This window comes from Mustelus asterias, chromosome 29 (genome assembly GCF_964213995.1).
Source record: "Mustelus asterias chromosome 29, sMusAst1.hap1.1, whole genome shotgun sequence".
Taxonomy (NCBI): domain Eukaryota; kingdom Metazoa; phylum Chordata; class Chondrichthyes; order Carcharhiniformes; family Triakidae; genus Mustelus; species Mustelus asterias.
This window is the reverse complement of record NC_135829.1, coordinates 9,515,628-9,535,365: the sequence shown is the minus strand read 5'-3', so window position 1 is coordinate 9,535,365 and position 19,738 is coordinate 9,515,628. Positions and strand designations below refer to the sequence as shown.

Here is a 19,738-nt window from a genome sequence, read left to right as displayed (position 1 = left end):
CAAGATATAGACCAGTTGGAGACTTGGGTGGAGAAATGGCAGATGGAGTTTAATCCGGATAAGTGTGAGATAATGCATTTTGGGAGGCCCAATGCATGTAGGAATTATACAGTAAATAGTAAAACCCTTAGGAGTATTGACAGACAGAGAGATCTGGGCACTCATGTCCACTATCACTGTAAGTGGCAACGCAGGTGGATAAGGTGGTCAAGAAGGCATACGGCATGTCTGCCTTCATCGGCCGGGGCATTGAGTATAAAAACTTGGAGGTCATGCTGCAGCTGTACAGAACCTTAGTTAGGCCTCATTTAGAATATTGTGTACAATTCTGATTGCCACACTACCTGAAGGATGTGGATGCTTTAGAGAGGGTACAGAAGAGGTTTAACAGATAATGCCTGGTCTGGAGGGTATTAGCTATGAGGAGAGGTTGGATAAACTCGGTTTGTTCTCACTGGAACAACGGAGGTTGAGGGGAGACCTGATAGAGGTTTACAAGATTATGAGGGGCATGGACAGAGTGGATAGTCAGATGCTCTTTCCTAGGGTAGAAAAGTTAAGTACTGGGGGACATGGGTTTAAGGTGCGTGGGGAAAAGTTTAGAGGAGATGTGCAAGGCAAGTTTTTTACACAGAGGGTGGTGAATGTCTGGAACGCGCTGCCCGGGGAGGGGGTGGGAGCGGGTACGATAGCGACATTTGAGGGGCAACTAGACGAGTACATGAATAGGATGGGAATGGAAGGATACGGACTCTGTAAGTGCATACAGGTTTAGTTTGGGCAGGCATCATGATCGGCGCAGGCTTGGAGGGCCGAAGGGCCTGTTCCTGTGCTGTACTCTTCTTTGTCCCATGAGCTGAATGGTCGCCTCACTCTGCCTTGTTGGTGGAGCTTTCTCCCGGGGACCCTCAATATCCCAAAATATCCCCCCTGAACAGGCAGGTGAAGACCTTAGCTCAGGATCAATGCTCCTGTTGACAAATCCCAAATTAACCCTACAACTTTAAGTTCATTTTACAATCATTTCTCTTCAGACACAGTCAGTTCTGGCAATAACACAACGTGTATATTATAAAGAAAGACACACAGAACGTCAGGACATTATAAAGCATTTCACAACCACTGAAGTCATTCAGAAGGGCTTCACTGTTGCAATGTAGGAAATGTGGAAGCTGATTTGCTCATAGCAACCTCCCCGTGGCCAGCTTTGTGATAACGGACAGATAACGGCTGGAATTCTCCGGCTCTTCACGCCGACTGGATCTTCTGGTCCTGCCGACGGTGCACCCTTGCCGTGGGTTTCTCAACGGTGTGGGGTGCAGTCAATGGGAATTCCCGTTGGCAGTGGTGGGACCAGAGGATGCCGTTGCCGGGAAACGGCACACCAGCGAATGACACACCAGTGAACACCACGCCTCCTTTCTCCCGTGAGAGAGACGCAGCAGGAAGGCCAGAGAATCTACCCCCCCACCTACCCCCCCCCCCCCCCCCACCCCCCCACCCCCCCAACAAACGTTTTTGAGTGACGTTGATCGAGGGTTAAATATTGGCCGGGACAGAGCAAAGGCAACTCCGCTGCTCTTCACTGGAATAGGATGGAATCTTTTACATCCACTCGAGAGAGAGCAAATGGAACCTTTGCTCAACATCTCATTCGTAAGACAGCGCCTTCTTCAATGTGTCTTTCCCTGCGTTGAGAGTGCCCACCTGTATTTTTCTGGATTTGCAAGACAGCACGATGGCACAGTGGGTTAGCACTGCTGCCTCACAGCGCCAGGGACCTGGGTTCAATTCCTGGCTTGGGTCACTGTCTGTGCAGAGTCTGCACATTCTCCCCCCGTGTCTGCGTGGGTTTCCTCCGGGTGCTCCGATTTCCTCCCACAGTCCTAAAGACGTGCTGGTTTAGATACATTGGCCGTGCTAACTTCTCCCTCAGTGTACCCGAACAGGCGCCGGAGTGTGGCGACTGGGGGATTTTCACAGTAACTTCACTGCAGTGTTAATGTATGACGTGGAGATGCCAGCTTTGGACTGGGGTGGGCACAGTAAGAAGGAGTTAAGAAGATAAGTTCATGTTTTCTGGGCCAGCCCCTTCGAGTAAGGGCACTGACTGGCTTCGAGGCAGCTGAGAGTGAGAATGGAATTGACTTTTCATTGCTGGAGGATCGATTTCCCTGCTGGAATCGATGGACCTCCCAGTCAGCACAGCCAGACACCAGTCAGGAAAGCTTACAGTTAAAGCTACATTCACAACAAGCCAGCAATGATACTAATTATACCGGCTCTGCTTGCTTATTTAACCCTTCATTTCTCACACCACTCTAGGTCCGATAGTCTGAATAACAACTCCGTTTATACACAGCCAACCAGGTGGCACAATAATAAATCATAGAATCCCTACAGTGCAGAAGGAGTCCATTCAGCCCATCAAGTTTGCACCGATTCTCCAACAGTGCATCTTACCCAGTCACTCCCCTGGCCCTATCCCCGTAACCCCACGCATTTACCCCACTAATCCCACAACACATCTTTGGACACTAAAGGCCAATTTAGCATGGCCAATCCACCCTAACCTGCACATTTTTGAACACTAAGGGGAAATTTAACATGGCTAATCTCCCAACACATGTTTGGACACTATGGGGCAATTTGACATGGCTAATCCACCCTAACCTGCACATTTTGGGACACTAAGGGGCAATTTGACATAGTCAATCCACCTAACCTGCACATCTTTGGACCCTAAGGGACAATTTAGCATGGCCAATCCACCCTAACCTGCACATCTTTGGACACTAAGGAGCAATTTAGCATGGCCAATCAACCTAACCCACATATCTTTGGACTGTGGGAGGAAACCGGAGCACCCGGAGGAAACCCACGCAGACACGGGGAGAACGTGCAAACTCCACACAGACAGTGACCCAAGGCCAAAATCGAACCCGGCTCCCTGGCGCTGTGAGGCAGCCGTGCTAACCACTGTGCCACCAGAGCAACGAATCTCACTTCCATTGTTTTTCCAAACTAGAGGAATGTCTGAATAGGGATGGCATTACCGGAGAGGGAATTTTAGGGAAGGTAGGAGAGGTGAATTTTGAGGATGTTTTGATGCATCCAATCATTAAAAACAGCAATAGCATTTTCACATGTGGTGTTTGTTATTAAGGTGAGGTGATGGGTTCACCAACTGGCCAATACTGACCAACCGCCTGTCCAACACTGACAAATCCTCAACTTAATAAAGAATAAAAATTATAATTCTGTGCATTTTCAACCTTTATGTTTGGCCTTCCTGCCTCTCTCTCTCTCTCTCTCCCCCCTTTAATGTTGAGATACCACATTAGTGTCCATAGAACCATAGAAAATTACAGCTCAGAAACAGGCCTTTTGGCCCTTCTTGTCTGTGCCGAACCATTTTATGCCTAGTCCCACTGACCTGCACTTGGACCATATCCCTCCACACCCCTCTCATCCATGAACCCGTCCAAGTTTTTCTTAAATGTTAAAAGTGAGCATTTACCACTTTACCGGCAGCTCATTCCACACTCCCACCATTCTCTGCGTGAAGAAGCCCCCCCTAATATTCCCTTTAAACTTTTCTCCTTTCACCCTTAACCCATGCCCTCTGGTTTTTTTCTCCCCGAGCCTCAGTGGAAAAAGCCTGCTTGCATTCACTCTATCTATACCCATCAAAATCTTATACACCTCTATCAAATCTCCCCTCAATCTTCTACGCTCCAGGGAATAAAGTCCCAACCTATTCAATCTCTCTCTGTAACTCAGCTTCTCAAGTCCCGGCAACATCCTTGTGAACCTTCTCTGCACTCTTTCGATCTTATTTACATCCTTCCTGTAACTAGGTGACCAAAACTGTACACAATGTTGGACTGGGGTGGACAAGGTGAGAGGTCACACGACACCAAGGGGCATTCCTCCTCCCTTAGGGGAATTAGCAGGGTAAATATTTGGTGTTACGGGGATAGGGCCTGGGTGGGATTTTTGAGGGCGCAGGCTCGATGGGCCGAATGGCCTCCTACACTGCCGGGATTCTATGATTCTATGGCACCAGGTTATAGTCCAATAGGTTTATTTGAAATCACAAGCTTTCGGAGAACTGCTCCTTCATCAGGTGGGGTGGAGAGAGGCACGTGGGCACAGAATATATCAGCAGAGTGATGGTAACCCGACACTCACAGGTAATCAAGAGTGTCAAAGGATAAGTACAGACAGTGTAGGCCGGCTGAATAACAAGTCTTTGCTGGTAATCACGAGTGCTAATAGACAAATGCAATCAGTTAAGTATAATCCGTATGTGTAAAGTGTGGACAGGCTGTATAGCAGGATGACCCAGGTGGGGGTGCGGTTAAGTGGGACAGTGGGTAAATTTAAGGAGAAGTTAGACAGATTTTTAATTGGTAATGGGGTTGAAGGGTTATGGGGCGAAGGCAGAAAAATGGGGATGAGGAGCATATCAGCCATGATCGAATGGCGGAGTGGACTTGATGGACCGAATGGCCTAATTCTGTTCCTATGTCTTATGAACTTATGAACTTATGAAGATAGATTGGCCATGGTAAATTGCCATGTACAAGAATGTGCTGGTTAGGTGCGTTGGCCGTGCTAAATTCTCCCTCAGTGTACCCGAACAGGCGCCGGTGTGTGGCGACTAGGGGATTTTCGCAGTAACTTCATTGCAGTGTTAATGTAAGCCTACCTGTGACACTAATAAATAAAACTTTACCTTACTTTACTTTAAAGACCGATAATTTAAAGCAGAGCGATAATTACAAAGAGTGAGATGGTGCTAAACACTATGTGAACTAATTCATGCAGAGAAATCATCACCCATAGTCAAGCTGTGCATGGTGTTACAACAGGATAGTCAGGGAGATTTTTCCCCCCCTGGACAGTATGGCGGGGTTACATGGAGCGCAACATGAACCCAAATCCTGGCTAAGGCTGTCCGCATGAGTGTGGAACTTGGCTATCAGTTTCTGCACTGTCGTGCGTCTCGAAGACCGCCTTGGATAACGCTTAGCCGAAGATCAAGGCCAAATGTCTTTGGCCACTGAAGCGTTCACACTACATAAAACATACTTGGTTAACCAAAACCCGATCTTGCTATCTCATTATACTGCTACAATCATGTTCCAGAATGTTCTTCTACAGGGCTCTGTGCCCTGAAGGCAGGTCTGATCCACAGTGCCATGACTTCCACCATGGACAGAGAAAAGAGACAGGTCCTAAATCCAGGTCCAGCAAGATCAGGAATCGAACCCTGTGCTGTTGGCACCAATCTGATCCACGCCAATCAAATCCCTCAAGGGGCAGCACACTGGCACAGCGGTTAGCGCTGCTGCCTCACAGCGCCAGGGACCCGGGTTCAATTCCCGGCTTGGGTCACTGTCTGTGCGGAGTCTGCATGTTCTCCCTGTGACTGCGTGGGTTTCCTCCGGGTGCTCCGGTTTCCTCCCACAGTCCAAAGATGTGTAAGTTAGGTGGATTGGCCATGCTAACTTGCCCCTTAGTGTCAGGAGAATTAGCAGGGTAAATACGTGGAGTTAAGGAATAGGGCCTGGGTGGGATTGTGATCTGTGCAGACTCGATGGGCCGAATGGCCTCCTTCTGCACTGTAGGGATTCTATGAGTCTGTATCGCTATGAATGGTTCGTACCACCAGCCATTGGCCTGTTTGGAAGGATTTTCAGGTTGACACTCAAACTGTTTGTCCGCGTTATGAACTCACCTTCCTTGATCATCGAGTCCTGGGGTGGGACTCGAACCCGGAGCTTCTGGCTCAGAGGCCAGGACGCTAACCCCACTGCACCCACATGACCTCTTTTTAGCATGCTAAATGTATTATATTATGAGTGCTTTAGTACCCAGCCGAGAATTGTTCGGCACGGTGGTTAGCACTGCTACCTCACAGCGCCAGGGACCCAATTCGATTCCAGCCTCAGGTCACTGTCTGTGGGGAGTTTGCACATTCTCCCCGTGTCTGCCGGGGTTTCCTCCGGGTGCTCCAGTTTCCTCCCACACTCCAAAGATGTGCAGGTTAGCTTGATTGGCTATGCTGAGTTGCCCCTTAGTGTCAGGAGGATTAGCAGGGTAAATACGTGGGGTTAGGGGAATAGGGCCTGGGTGGGATTGTGGTCGGTGCAGACTCGATGGGCCGAACAGCCTCCTTCTGCACTGTAGAGATTCTGTGTTGTTTCAGGAGGCTTTTGGAAACCATGAATTTAGAGAGAGGGAGTTGAAAACGGGCTCCTATTGGCAGAAGAGCAAGGGACAACTAGAATAATCGTGTTAGGCTATATCGACAGATTTGTAAAAAAAAAATCAAGTTGGAGGATTTTGAAAATTGGCCATGATTTTCCAGCCGCTCTCTCTGGTGGGATTTTCCGATCCCGCCGACAGTGACCCACCCGCCAGCAGTGGGTGCGAACAACAGGAAAACCCCATCGACAGTTGCGGGGCTGGAGGATCCCACTCCCAGCCAATGGCGGATTGTCTCCATTGCCGTAAAGCACACCAGGGGGAGTGGTGGGGGGCTGGAAAATCCTACCCATTGGAACATTGGAAAAGAAAGATTTTTGCTTCCATGATCTCATGATGTCCCCAAACAGTTTACAGGTGGAGGGTTGGTCTGCTCGCTGTTGTGACTCAGGAGAAGCGACAGCCAATTTGCGCACAGCAAGATCCCACAAAGAGCAATGTGATAATGCCAACATAATCAGTTTTATTGATGTTGTTTGAGACCTACGTTTTGTGAGAACTCCAAGGCTCCGCTTGTTGGGCAGGCATGGTGGCACAGTGGTTAGCAGTGCTGCCTCACAGCGCCAGGGACCTGGGTTCGATTCCCGGCTCGGGTCACTTTCTGAGTGGAGTTTGTACATTCTCTCTGTGTGGGTTTCCTCCCACAGTCCAAAGATGTGCGGGTTACGTTGATTGGCCATGCTGTTTTGCCCCTTAGTGTCCGGGGGGATTAGCAGGGTAGATATGAGGGGTTCAGGGCCTGGGTGGGATTGTGGTTGGTGCAGACTCAATGGGCCGAATGGCCTCCTGTAGCGATTCTATGATTCAAAGTGGAGTTCAGACACAGATTTGTTTTTCCCACAGCATGTCATTTCCTCCATGTATTTGCCTCTGCTACTCTGGCTCAGGTGGCTGTATTTAAATGATAATCTCAGCCCACTGTTTTTCCTTCCTCTGTGTGTCACTCCACCACGGGACACCGGATTGGTAACTTGCCCATGTGCGCATCAAATTGTGCAAATATTTCATAATTGCGAATACAACACGGATTATTAGCCAGTGTCTGTTTAATTTTGAAAGTGCGCACGTTATCTTTTATCAATCAGCTTGAGTCATGCCAGACAGTGGTAAGTTGATAACAAGAAACATAAATTCTCATTTGTGACGCACTTGGCTTGAATCCTGGTTGTGTTCCAATTCTGCCTCATTGCATCTGAATGGTCATTTATCTATGTTAATGCTGGACTTATCAAAGGGAGGGGCAGTGTAACACTTGTTTTCCAGCACTCAGTGCGAGTCTAAAATACTCCCAGCACGTTGTGGTTCAGGAGAGAGTCAAGTTTCCCGTATTAGGAGGGGTGGGTTTGCGGGCAGCACTGTAGCAGAGTGGTTAGCACTGCTGCCTCACAGCGCCAGGGACTCGGGTTTGATTCCCGGCTTGGGTCACTGTCTGTGCAGAGTTTGCACATTCTCCCCGTGTCTGCGTGGGTTTCCTCCAGGTGCTCCGGTTTCCTCCCACAGTCTGAAAAACATGCTGGTTAGAATCATAGAATCCTACAGTACCTAAGGAGGCCATTCAGCCTTGAATCTGCACCGACCACAAATCCCACCCATGTCTCATCCTCCATAAACTCATGCATTTACCCTAACTAGTCCCTTTGACACTGAGGGAGAATTTAGCACAGCCAATTCACCTAACCCACACATTTTTGGAGTGAGGGAACCGGAGCACCCGGGGGAAACCCACGCAGACACGGGGAGGATGTGCAGACTCCACACAGACAGTGACCCAAGCCAGGAATTGAACCCAGGTCCCTGGCGCTGTGAGGCAGCTGTGCCACCCGAGGTGCATTGGCCATGCTCAATTCTCCCTCAGTGTACCTGAACAGGCGCCGGAGTGTGGCGACTAGGGGATTTTCACAGTAACGTCACTGCATTGTTAATGTAAGCCTACTTGTGACACTAATAAAAGAAACTTTGAATAAAGCACCACAATCGGTGCTGCACCAGCAAAAGGGTGTTTCATTTCCCACATCATTCGCCCTCTGATCGCTGAGATTGAACTTTCTTGCTAAATCAGACAAAGTTTTATAAGAACAGAAGAACATAAGAACTAGGAGCAGGAGTAGGCCATCTGGCCCCTCGAGCCTGCTGCACCATTCAATAAGATCATGGCTGATCTTTTCGTGAACTCAATTCCACTTACCCGCTCGCTCACCATAACCCTTAATTCCTTTACTGTTCAAAAATCTATCTATCCTTGACTTAAAAACACTCAATGAGGTAGCCTCAACTGCTTCACTGGGCAGGGAATTCCACAGATTCACAATCCTTTGCGTGAAGAAGCTCCTCCTCAACTCAGTCCTAAATCTGCTCCCCCTTTAGTGGGAGCTTTAGTTAAGCTTTGGATTCAGATCACAGCCCCCACCACCGCCCCCCCTTCCAAATGCTGGACTTCGACTGAACCAACCTAATTCACAGGGGATTGGCATTGGCGTTTATTACCTGAACCCCCACAACATGTTCCCGTTGTGCCTCTGCTGCCTCGATGTCTTTCAAGGTGGTGGAGGTTGCGGTTTTGTGAGGTGCAGTGGGAGAAGCCTTGCTGCAGTGCAACTTGTAAATAGTACACATTGGAGCCACAATACTTCGAATCATATCATCTGTACAGCGCAGAAGAGGCCATTCGGCCCATTGAGTCTGCACCAACACTCTGACAGTGTATTTAAGTCATGTGTATTTTACCCAGGCCAACCCCCTTAACCCATCCCTGTAACCCCACACATTTACCCCGCTAATCCCCCTGACCCACAAATCTTAGGACTCTGAGGGACAATTTAGCACGGCCAATGCACATAACCTGCACATCTTTCAGACTGTGGGAGGAAACCGGAGCACCCGGAGGAAACCCACGCAGACACGGGGAGAACATGCAGACTCCACACAGTGACCCAAGATTTGAAGTCATTGCCAAAAGATCAAGGAGGGAAAATGATTTGATTTGATTTGATTTATTATTGTCACATGTTTTGGGGTACAGTGGAAAGTATTGTTTCTTGCACGCTATACAGACAAAGCATACCGTTCATAGAGTATATTGGGGAGAAGGAAAAGGAGAGGGTGATTTCAAAGGAGTATTATTAGAAAGTTTCGAATCATTAGATTTCAGGTTTAAAAGTGCAGAATGGGAGTGATGCACCATCAATCGAGCAAAGACTAGTTTGTATGCAAGAACAAATAGGCTTTTATTAGCAAAAGACTTGGAGCACACCCATGCCGATGAACTGGTCCAGACTGAGGCAGGGGGGGTGGGGAGCAGTCGCCTTTATACCTGGACCAGGGGGGGAGGAGTCTCGGGTAGGGCCGGCAGGGATGTGTCCAGGCATGTCACATACACAGGAAATAAGCTAACAGTGGTTTACCACAGGGAGTAAGAGTTTAAATTAGAGGGGGCACTGAGGACAGCCAGCAAGGACTCGCCTCGCTCTGGTGAAAATGAGGCAAACTATTTTTATTCAGATGTTCAAATTTGGAACCTTCTACCCAAAAAAGACAGACATCTATTCCACAAATGATTTTATGAGGGAGGTTGAGGTTGAGGAAGCTACAGGATGAAAAACAGGGATGTGGGACTGAGCATGGTGGATCTTTCAAGGAGCGAGCATAGGCGTGATGGGCCGAGTGGCCTCCTACTTCGCTTTAATACTTCCGTCGATGATAACCAAGTGGCCCTGTTTTATTTTCAGTGTCTCAGCTCGCAGGACATGGTAGGTGGGATCAGCAGCTCAGCGCAGCCCAAGTTGTTGGGCCAGCTCTTCATCCTACTCCAGTATCAGACCCTGGCTAACCGGATCAAGGTCATGGTTCGAAAGGCCGAGGCCCTGGGCAAGCTGACCCGCATGCCAGGCTCACCAGGTGAGAGGTTGCAGGGGGGGGTATGATCCGTGGGGTAGACTTTTACAGCCCGTGCAGCACATGTGCAGGGGGGCATGCCCCAATCCTCCGAGGCGAACCGAACGCAAAGTCGTGTTTTGGGCTCGGAAATGCAAAGTTAAAAATAACTATGGGGTAAATGTTCCACTTCCGCCCGCTGCAGGAATTGGAGCGGGCAGGACGGAAACTTTGGTGGACCATCTGTTGATCTCAGGTGGGAATTTCCAAACTTGGAATGGGCAATGACCAGATAATCTCACACAATAAGTGGTAAAAGATCTGTAAAAATTGGTGAGAGTCGTGACTGACATGCCAAATTTCCTTAGTCTTCTGAGAAAGTTGATGGGCTTTCTTAACTATAGTGTCAGCATGGGGGGACCAGGACAGGTTGTTGGTGATCTGGACACCTAGAAACCTGAAGCTTTCTGTCCATTTCTACATCGTCCCCATTTTGCCAACAAGCTAACTGGGACCCAAGAGCTGCCTGGAGATGGTTTTCTTTTTATTCATTCGTGGGACATGGGCGTCGCTGGCTGGCCAATATTTATTGCCCATCCCTAGTCGCCCTTGGAGGGAATTTGAGAGTCAACCACATTGCTGTGGGTCTGGAGTCACGTGTAGGCCAGACCGGGTAAGGACGGCAGATTTATTATTTATTGGACTATTATTTAAATGGTGAAAAATTACAACATGCTACTGTGGAGAGGGACCTGGGGGTCCTTGTGCATGAATCGCAAAAACTCAGTTTGCAGGTGCAGCAGGTGATCAAGAAGGCAAATGGAACGTTGGCCTTTATCGCGAAGGGGATGGAGTATAAAAGCAGGGAGGTCTTGCTGCAATTGTACTGGTGAGGCTGCAACTAGAGTACTGTGTGCAATTTTGGTCCCCTTATTTGCGGAAGGATATAATGGCCTTGGAGGGAGTACAGAGAAGGTTCACCAGGTTGATACCGGAGAGCTTATGAGGAGCTTATGAGGAGAGATTGAGTAGATTGAGCCTGTACTTGTTGGAGTTTAAAAGGCTGAGGGGAGATCTTGTAGAGACATATAAGATAATGAAGGGGCTAGACAGGGTAGAAGCAGCGAGGTTATTTCCACTTAGAAAGGAAACAAGAACTGGAGGACACAGCCTCAAAATAAGGGGGAGTCAGTTTAGGACAGAGTTGAGGGGGAACTTCTTCTCTCAGAGGGTAGTGAATCTCTGGAATTCTCTGCCCATTGAAGCAGTGGAGGCTTCCTCGTTAAATATGTTTAACTCACAGGTAGATAGATTTCTGATCAATAAGGGAATTAAGGGTTATGGGGAGCGGGCGGGTAAGTGGAACTAAACCACTATCAGATCAGCCATGATCTTATTGAATGGCGGGGCAGGCTCGAGGGGCTAGATGGCCTACTCCTGCTCCTATTTCTTATGTTCTTATTTCCTTCCCTAAAGAACATTAGTGAACCAGATGGGTTTTTCCGACAATTGACAATGGTTTCATGGTCATCAGTAGATTCTTAATACCTAATATTTTTTTAAAATAAAAGCAAGTTACTGCGGATGCTGGAATCTGAAACCAAAAGAGAAAATGCTGGAAACTCTCAGCAGGTCTGGCAGCATCTGTAAGGAGAGAAATGAGCTGACGTTTCAAGTCCAGATGACCCTTTGTCAAAGTTCAGAAATTTTTTATTGAATTCAAATTCCACCATGGCAGGATTCAAACCCAGGTCCCCAGAACATTAGCTAAGTTTCTGGATTAATAGTCTAGCAATAATACCACTAGGCTATCACCTCCCTCTGCATATGTAGCACATTTGTTAGTACCACTGCCTCACAGTGCCAGGGCCCCAGCGGGGAGGGGTGACTTAAGCCACTGATTGTTAAGGCATTCCCCATTGTTCATCTCCCCTATCTTTCTTGGTAGATCACTACGTCATCATAAATTTCTACCAAGACGGGAAGCTACTCTCAACCAAGGAAACCAAAACGTCAAGCGGCTACAACCCAGTGTGGAACGCACCATTTCTGTTCGATGTCCCACCGGGAGACATTGAGAGTCTGCACCTCTCTTTGGAGTTCATAGTTATGCAGGTAAGAGCAGTGGCAAGCTACGTTTGTCTAACTCAGTCACTTTGACCAGCCCTAATGCCCAATATTGGGCCTTATCCAGCCCAGGGTTGAACAATAGCGAAGCCAAGATGGCCAATGAGGCCGGGGCACTCGACTTGCCGAGGGAACGGCTATCTGGGAGAGATGGCAAACTTGATGTTGTGTATCCATGCAGCCAAATTGACCAATCTTGCATGCAAAGCCCAATTAGGGGACCAATGCAATCACCTCTTGTTCTTTCCCTATCTGCTCCAAAGATGTGTGGGGTGGCACAGTGGTTAGCACTGCTGCTTCAGGGATCTGAGTTCGATTCCCAGCTTGGGTCACTATCTGTGCGGAGTCTGCACGTTCTCCCCTGTATCTGCGTGGGTTTCCTCCGGGTGCTCCGGTTTCCTCCCACTGTCAGAAAGATGAGTTGGTTAGGGTGCATTGGCTGTGCTAAATTCTCCCTCAGTGTACCTGAACATGTGGTGACTAGGGGAATTTCACAGTAACTTCATTGCAGTGTTAATGTAAGCCTTACCTGTGACTAATAAATAAACTTTACTTTTTAGTGTGATTGGCCATGCTAAAATGTCCTTAGTGTCAGGGGTACATACATGGGGTTACGGGGATAGGGCCTGGGTGGGAATGTGGTCAGTACAGACTCGATGGGCTGAATGGCCTCCTTCTGCACTGTAAGGTTCGATGATTCTATTAACATCATGATATTATAAAGGGTTATTAAGGCGAGGGCCAGGAACAAAATTCAGAGAGTTGGCAGTACAGAACTGGAAAATTGCTGAAAAAGAGAGACACAATGCTGAGGCTGTCTGTCTCTCGCTCATCAGGGCAAACACAAGAATGCCAAATTTCAAAGACTTTATGCTACTGGAGAAAAGGGTGCTGAAAAGGGCAACTTGACTCTAATTGGCTGATGTTTTCCTCCGGGTAATTCACTAAAGTCGAAGTTCTTGAACATATTCCTTTTGTTTCCCAAGAATGGGTCATTGTGTATCAATGTGTATGAATGGAAATGTTAGATAAGCTACAAGCTCAACTGATTATCTTTAATGGGTTGTTAGTGTAGCTATTAGCAAACTCAGGGTTCTTCAGTAAGTGCTGGCCACTTGGGGAACTACATCTAACAGTAGACATTTTGTTTGGCATTCTTGCATTGGTCCAGTTGAGTGCGAGACAAAATTCTTTGGCAAATTGTCTCTCTTTCTTGCGATATTCGGATGGTAGAATAACATTAACTTTGGGGTGGCACGGTGATTAGCACTGTTGCCTCACAGCGCCAGGGAACCGGGTTCAATTCCGGCCTCGGATGACGATCTGTGTTTGCACATTCTCCCCGTGTCTGCGTGGGTTTCCTCCGGGTGCTCCAGTTCCTTCCCACACTCCAAAGATGTGCGGGTTAGGTGGATTGGCCATGCTAAATTGTCAGGGGGATTAGCAGGGTGGGGGTTACGGGGATAGGGCCTGGGTGGGATTGTTGTCGGTGCAGGCTCGATGGGCCAAATGGCCTTCTCCTGCACTGTAGAGATTCTATGATCTCCCAAAAGATGGCAGGATCATCGTGCGATAGAACCAGACCGTACTTGTTGAATTAAGGAAGAAAGTTTTCAATTAGGAATTTGATACAGTCAAGAACTTAATTCATGGCGGACGTGATGTGGCGGTTTGATGCAGTTCCACCCAACGTCCTAGAGCGATATCAGTCCATTGAGTATCAGGTTATTCTCAGTAGAATGTTAGTGCCACCTTCAAATGGACCAAACAGCTGGAAAGAAAGCCGTTCTTTGCCCAGAGAAGTGGGTAAATGTCCAAGTTATGGCATTCATTTCAAATTTGTGCTCCCAATGGAGGAACATTTCACGACATAATTTTATTCAAGTTTAGTGTAGATTAAAGTATTAGTGTCACAGATTGGCTTATATTAACACTGCGATGAAGTTACTGCAAAAATCCCCGAGTGGCCACACTCCGGCACCTGTTCGGGTACACTGAGGGAGAATTTAGCATGGCCAATGCACCTAACCAGCACGTCTTTAGGACTGTGGGAGGAAACCGGAGCACCCGGAGGAAACCCACACAGACAATCTTAGAAACCCTACAGCACAGAAAGAGGCCATTCGGCCCATCGAGTCTGCACCGACCACAATCCCACCCAGGTCCTACCCCCATATCCCTACATATTTACCCACTAATCTCTCTAACCTACGCATCCCAGGACACTAAGGGGCAATTTAGCATGGCCAATCAACCTAAACCGCACATGTTTGGACTGTGGGAGGAAACCAGAGCACCCGGAGGAAACCCACCCAGACACGAGGAGAACGTGCAGATTTCATATAGATGGTGACCCAAGCACGGGAATCGAACCCAGGTCCCTGGTGAGGCAGCGGTGCTAACCACTGCGCCACTGTGCACCCCCCTGGAGTGCCTACTGGAAATTTGGAAGCTGCGTGGTCTTCCAGACATGGAATTCCTATTTTAAGCAGTGGTTTTGGTGTTCAGATCCTGGGCCACACTGTTCTTGGGGCGGCAGGGTGGGATGCGGGGGTGGGGGAAGTGGTGATATTTGTTCAGTCCGAAGACCCAGTCTGTTTCTTGTTTCTCTTTTATTTAAGGCAGGGTTGTTATCTGCCCGTGCAGACACAGGACAACTAACCATCCTTCCCTGGTCCCTCTCCCCCCCACCATCTCCAACACCTTTTCCAGAAGTTCTTTCATTTCAGCAACATGTCATTTAATGAATCCAGATTCTGAGTGAACGTATTAAATGGAAATTTTCCCTTCCTTGTCGACTGCGCATTCCGATTCCTGAGGCGCCCAGAGTTGGCAGAAGGCCTTGAGCCTTACCTGAGGACACCTTTTGGGCTTGCTCTCCGGGGAAGCTTGCATGTGGGCACAGCCTCGGAACGCGTGCAGTGAAACTTTCTTCCCGACTGGAGAACGTTTGGGGGTGATCCTTTCCGACTTTGACAAGCACCAGCTTTTGGAACGGGAAGAAAGTTGGTTCCAATGCAAGTTTACCCAATGTAGAGGTTTACAGCATGGACACAGGCCCTTCGGCCCAACTTGTCCATGCTGCCTTTTTTTTTAACCACTAAGATAGTCCCAAATGCCCATTGGCCCATAATCCCTCGATACCCATCTTACCCATGTGACTATCCAAATGCTTTTTAAAAGACAAAATTGTACCCGCCTCTACTACTACCTCTGGCAGCTCGTTCCAGACACTCACCACCCTCTGTGTCAATAAACTGCCCCTCTGGACCCTTTTGTATCACTCCCCTCTCACCTTCGACCTATGCCCTCTAGTTTTAGACTCCCCTACCTTTGGCAAAACGTCTTTCTTTTATTATTCCTTTTCTAGGGTCGCATTTACACCCGCAGCGGTGTCTTGGGCTGCGTGCTGATCAGCGGAAATGCTTCAGAGACGGGACGGACGCATTGGAAGGAGATGTCTAGCCGGGGGCACGTGGAATCAGCCAGGTGGCACACCATCCAGCCAGACACTTTCTAGATACCCCCACCCTCCCCACCCCGTCCACATACGTTTTATGCAACCCCTCTCCTCTTAAATCTGTTCAGTGAAACGTGAAAAAATAATGCGCTAAAAATCCTATGTCCTTTTGGAGTTTGGTGTTGCGGGAGCAAGGTAAAGAGTTCCTGACTCTCCCGCCTCCCTGGCCTAGGCCTCGAGGCCTGGTAACCGTTGGCAGCCATTTTGTCACTGATGGCTGGTTGCTTAGGGATACGTGATCCGTTGAGTTTTGATGCTGGGAGTCGCTGTCCTGCTACTGATCTTACACTGGGAGATTGAAAGCGTTTGAGAAGTACTTAAAAAGACATTGTTTACAGAGTGAGATAAATAGAAGCATGGGTAGGGAGGGGGAATCATTGCCCCAGCAACAACTTGCATTGATATAGCCCCTATAATATCATGAAACTTGCTTCACAAAAGCGTTATCAACCAAAACTTGACACCAGACCACTTATGGAGATATCCGGGAAGCTGAGTCCAGAAGTTAGGTTATTTTAGGAGCGTCTGAAAAAGGGGGAAGCAAGGCAGAATGTTTCAGGGAGGGAATTCCTGAATTTCGGGCCTAGGAAGCTGAAGGTACCACCCGCAGCGGTGCGGGGGAGCTGGGGCACGGTCAAAAATCAGGCTGTGAGTGAATTGGAGGAGGGTTATCGCTTCATCGTGTTTACCGGGCTGTAGGAAGAGATTGGAGAGCGAGGGAGCCATGGGGCCCTCGAGGGACCTGAAAACCAGGATGGAAATTTTAAAATTTGAGGCATTGCCAGAGCCAAGATTGCTCAGCAGGCTAAAGGATAAAGGATGATGGAAGCCCACTGGGTTCAAGCAGTGGAGTTCTGGATGAGTCCAAGCTTATATAGGATGGAAGTCGGGAAACCACAACTTGCCGCGATATCGTACCAACAGGTAGATCACCCGGCTGAAAAAGCCTAGATTAATGATTCTGATAGAGTTACATCCCAAGGCACCGGACAGGACTTTATCAACTAAAATCCAGGTCCAACTGACCTCAGATAAACACCCAGTCATCCAATCATCCAGTAGGGGGTGGCACAGTGGTTAGCACTGCTGCCTCACAGCACCAGGGACCTGAGTTCGATTCCCGGTTTGGGTCACTATCTGTGTGGAGTTTGCACGTTCTCCCCATGTCTGCGTGGGTTTCCTCCCACAGTCCAAAAGTGTGCAGGTTAGGTTGATTGGCCATGGTAAATTGACCCTAGTATCAGGGAGATTAGAAGGATAAATATATGGGGTTACGGGGATAGGGCCCGGGTGGGATTGTGGTTCGTGCAGGCTCGATGGGCCAAATGGTCTCCTTCTGCACTGCAGGGATACTATGATTCTTTGATAATAAAAAGATAGCTTTTTTAACATTTAAGGTTTTAAAGTTTATTTATTAGTGTCAGAAGTAGGCTTACATTAACACTGCAATGAAGTTACTGTGAAAATCCCCTAGTCGCCACACTCTGGCACCTGTTCAGGTAACACGGAGAGAGAATTTAGCATGGTCAATGCTAAACCAGCAGGTCTTTGGACTCTGGGAGGAAACCGGAGCACCCGGAGGAAACCCACGCAGACACGGGGAGAACGTGCAGACTCCGCACAGACAGTGACCCAAGTCGGGAATCGAACCCGGGTCCATGGCGCTGTGAGACAGCATTTTCCGATGGTATAGTGGTGCCCATGTGTGTTGCGAGATTTTATCTTCAGCGCCATTTCTAGTTTGATCCTGAGGTCAGTGTTTGAAGCATCAATAATGTGTGAAGTAAAGAATGTTCTTAACTGAATCAGCAACGAACGGACATTTAGATAAGCAGAATAGGGACACTGGTAAAACATGCCAAGGTACTTCATCAGAGCTTCAGCAAGTTCTCCTTCATCTTAGGCTGTCCGTTGGAATCGAGGATTATTTCATAGAATCATAGAATCCTACAAGGAGGCCATTCGGCCCAGCGTGTCTGCACTGACCACAATCCCACTCAGGCCCTATTCCCATAACCCTATGCATTTACCCTGCTAATCCCCCTTACACTAAGGGGCAATTTAGCACAGCCAATCCACCTAACCTACACTGAACTAGATTTGCTTCCAGTTTGGTTAGATGGGTTCAGAGATGGCTGATAACTCCAGTGCGCGATGTGAACACTGTGCCACACTCGGGGCAGGTGGTATTGGAAGGGTTGGGTCGATGGTTTATGTGGTGGTTTTTTTTATTTGGGTTCCCTCCAACATCTCGACTTTGCTTCCCGATGAAGGGTGTCCGCTACCTTCTCGAACTCACCTTCTCCATTTTGGTTGGTCACAAGCCAAGAACTCCCATGAGTCTGAGGGTGTGTTTGACCTCTTTGAGGGGGGGATGCTTTGAGGACATCCTCAAAGGGTTCCCACTATCCTCCTGGGAGCCTCCTGCCACCACCGAGTTCAGAGTGGAACCATTGCTTCAGGAGACTGGTGTCCGACCTACCCGTCGGAGGTTAGAAGAAAGAGAGGTGATCTTATTGGGGGCTTGATAGATTGAATATTGTGTTTTTTCTAGAAATGGGAATACATTGTAAAAATGAGAGGGAGGCCTCCATTTTAAGATGCAGGTGAGGAGAATTTCTTTTTGCCTCAGATCATCATTCGCCTGTGGAATTCTCTTCCCCACTGAGTGAAGGCTGAGCTGGATAGACTTGGGTTGAAGAGGGAGTTGAGGGTTATGTGAGACAAGCAGGAGAATGGAGTTGAGACCACAATCCCACAAACCACGATCTTATTGAATAGTGGACCATGAGGCAGCACGGTGGCACAGCGGTTAGCACTGCTGCCTCACAGGGAACCAGTTCCGATTACCGGCTTGGATCACTGTCTGTGTGGAGGTTGCACGTTCTCCCCGTGTCTGCGTGATTTTCCTCCGGTTTCCTCCAAAGATGTGCTGGTTAAGATGTGCTGGGGTGGCACGGTGGCACAGTGGTTAGCACTGCTGCTTCATAGCGCCAGGGACCCGGGTTCAATTCCCGGCTTGGGTCACTGTCTGTGTGGAGTTTGCACATTCTCCTCACCTCTGCGTGGGTTTCCTCCGGGTGCTCCGGTTTCCTCCCACAGTCTGAAAGACGTGCTGGTTAGGTGCATTGACCCGAACAGGCGCCGGAGTGTGGCGACTAGGGGAATTTAACAGTAACTTCATTGCAGTGTTAATTTAAGCCTACTTGTGACTAATAAAAAAACTTTAACTTTATTTAATTTTAGGTGGATTGGCTATGCTAAACTGCCCCTTAGCGTCAGGGAGATTAGAAGGGTGAATATGTGGGGTTAGGGCCTGGGTGGGATTGTGGTTGGTGCAGGCTCGATGGACCTCCTTCTGCACTGTCAGGATTCAAGACCAAATGTCTGATGTTCCTAAATAGACAAATAAAATGATCACAAGTATGCATCGTCCAAAATGATTTTTGAGCAGGATTGACTTGGCTGGATTACAAAGAGTTCCGTGTGATCGCAGCCTGCTCCTTCTCCCAGTTACCGTCTGTTAATACCAGTTACAGTGTTCGATAAGTGACTGGCAACGTGTAAAGGCAATTATTTATTCCGCGTTATGCTCATTTGCAGAATGTAAATACCAAAGCTTAACCAGCTCACTAATAGAAATAGCAATTTGTCTTTGGATTGCATTGCTGGCAAAAACCAGCATGACAAGTTGGGCCGAAGGGCCTGTTTCCATGCTGTAAACCTCGATGGTCATCGATAGCTAATTATCCTCTGTGAACCTGATCTCAATTAAAAGTGAATGGCTGTGGTCAGTATGTAAATATATTTTTGGACCCTCGCTTATTTGTTGCTTTCTTCACAAATATTTTGTGTAAATGTTGTCTCGCAATTAAAGCTTAAAAACGCAAACTTTGTCTTTTGGTTTTTTTCGGGTGTTTTTCCTTGTCCACAGAAGTTCCTGTG

The 19,738-nt window shown here is 48.2% G+C and overlaps 1 protein-coding gene across 2 annotated transcripts in view; it reads left to right on the top strand.

The window, feature by feature from the left end:
* The window catches only part of LOC144480516 (synaptotagmin-7), a 42,448-nt gene extending 25,087 nt beyond the window's left edge, over positions 1-17,361 (top strand). For both annotated transcript variants that reach the window (XM_078200020.1, XM_078200019.1), the window contains exons 3-5: positions 10,002-10,170; positions 12,095-12,261; positions 15,644-17,361. In XM_078200020.1, coding sequence (XP_078056146.1) covers positions 10,002-10,170; positions 12,095-12,261; positions 15,644-15,793 — 486 coding nt within the window. In that variant the 3' untranslated portion in view covers positions 15,794-17,361. The remainder of the gene's footprint in view (positions 1-10,001; positions 10,171-12,094; positions 12,262-15,643) is intronic.
* Positions 17,362-19,738: the final 2,377 nt, after the last annotated feature.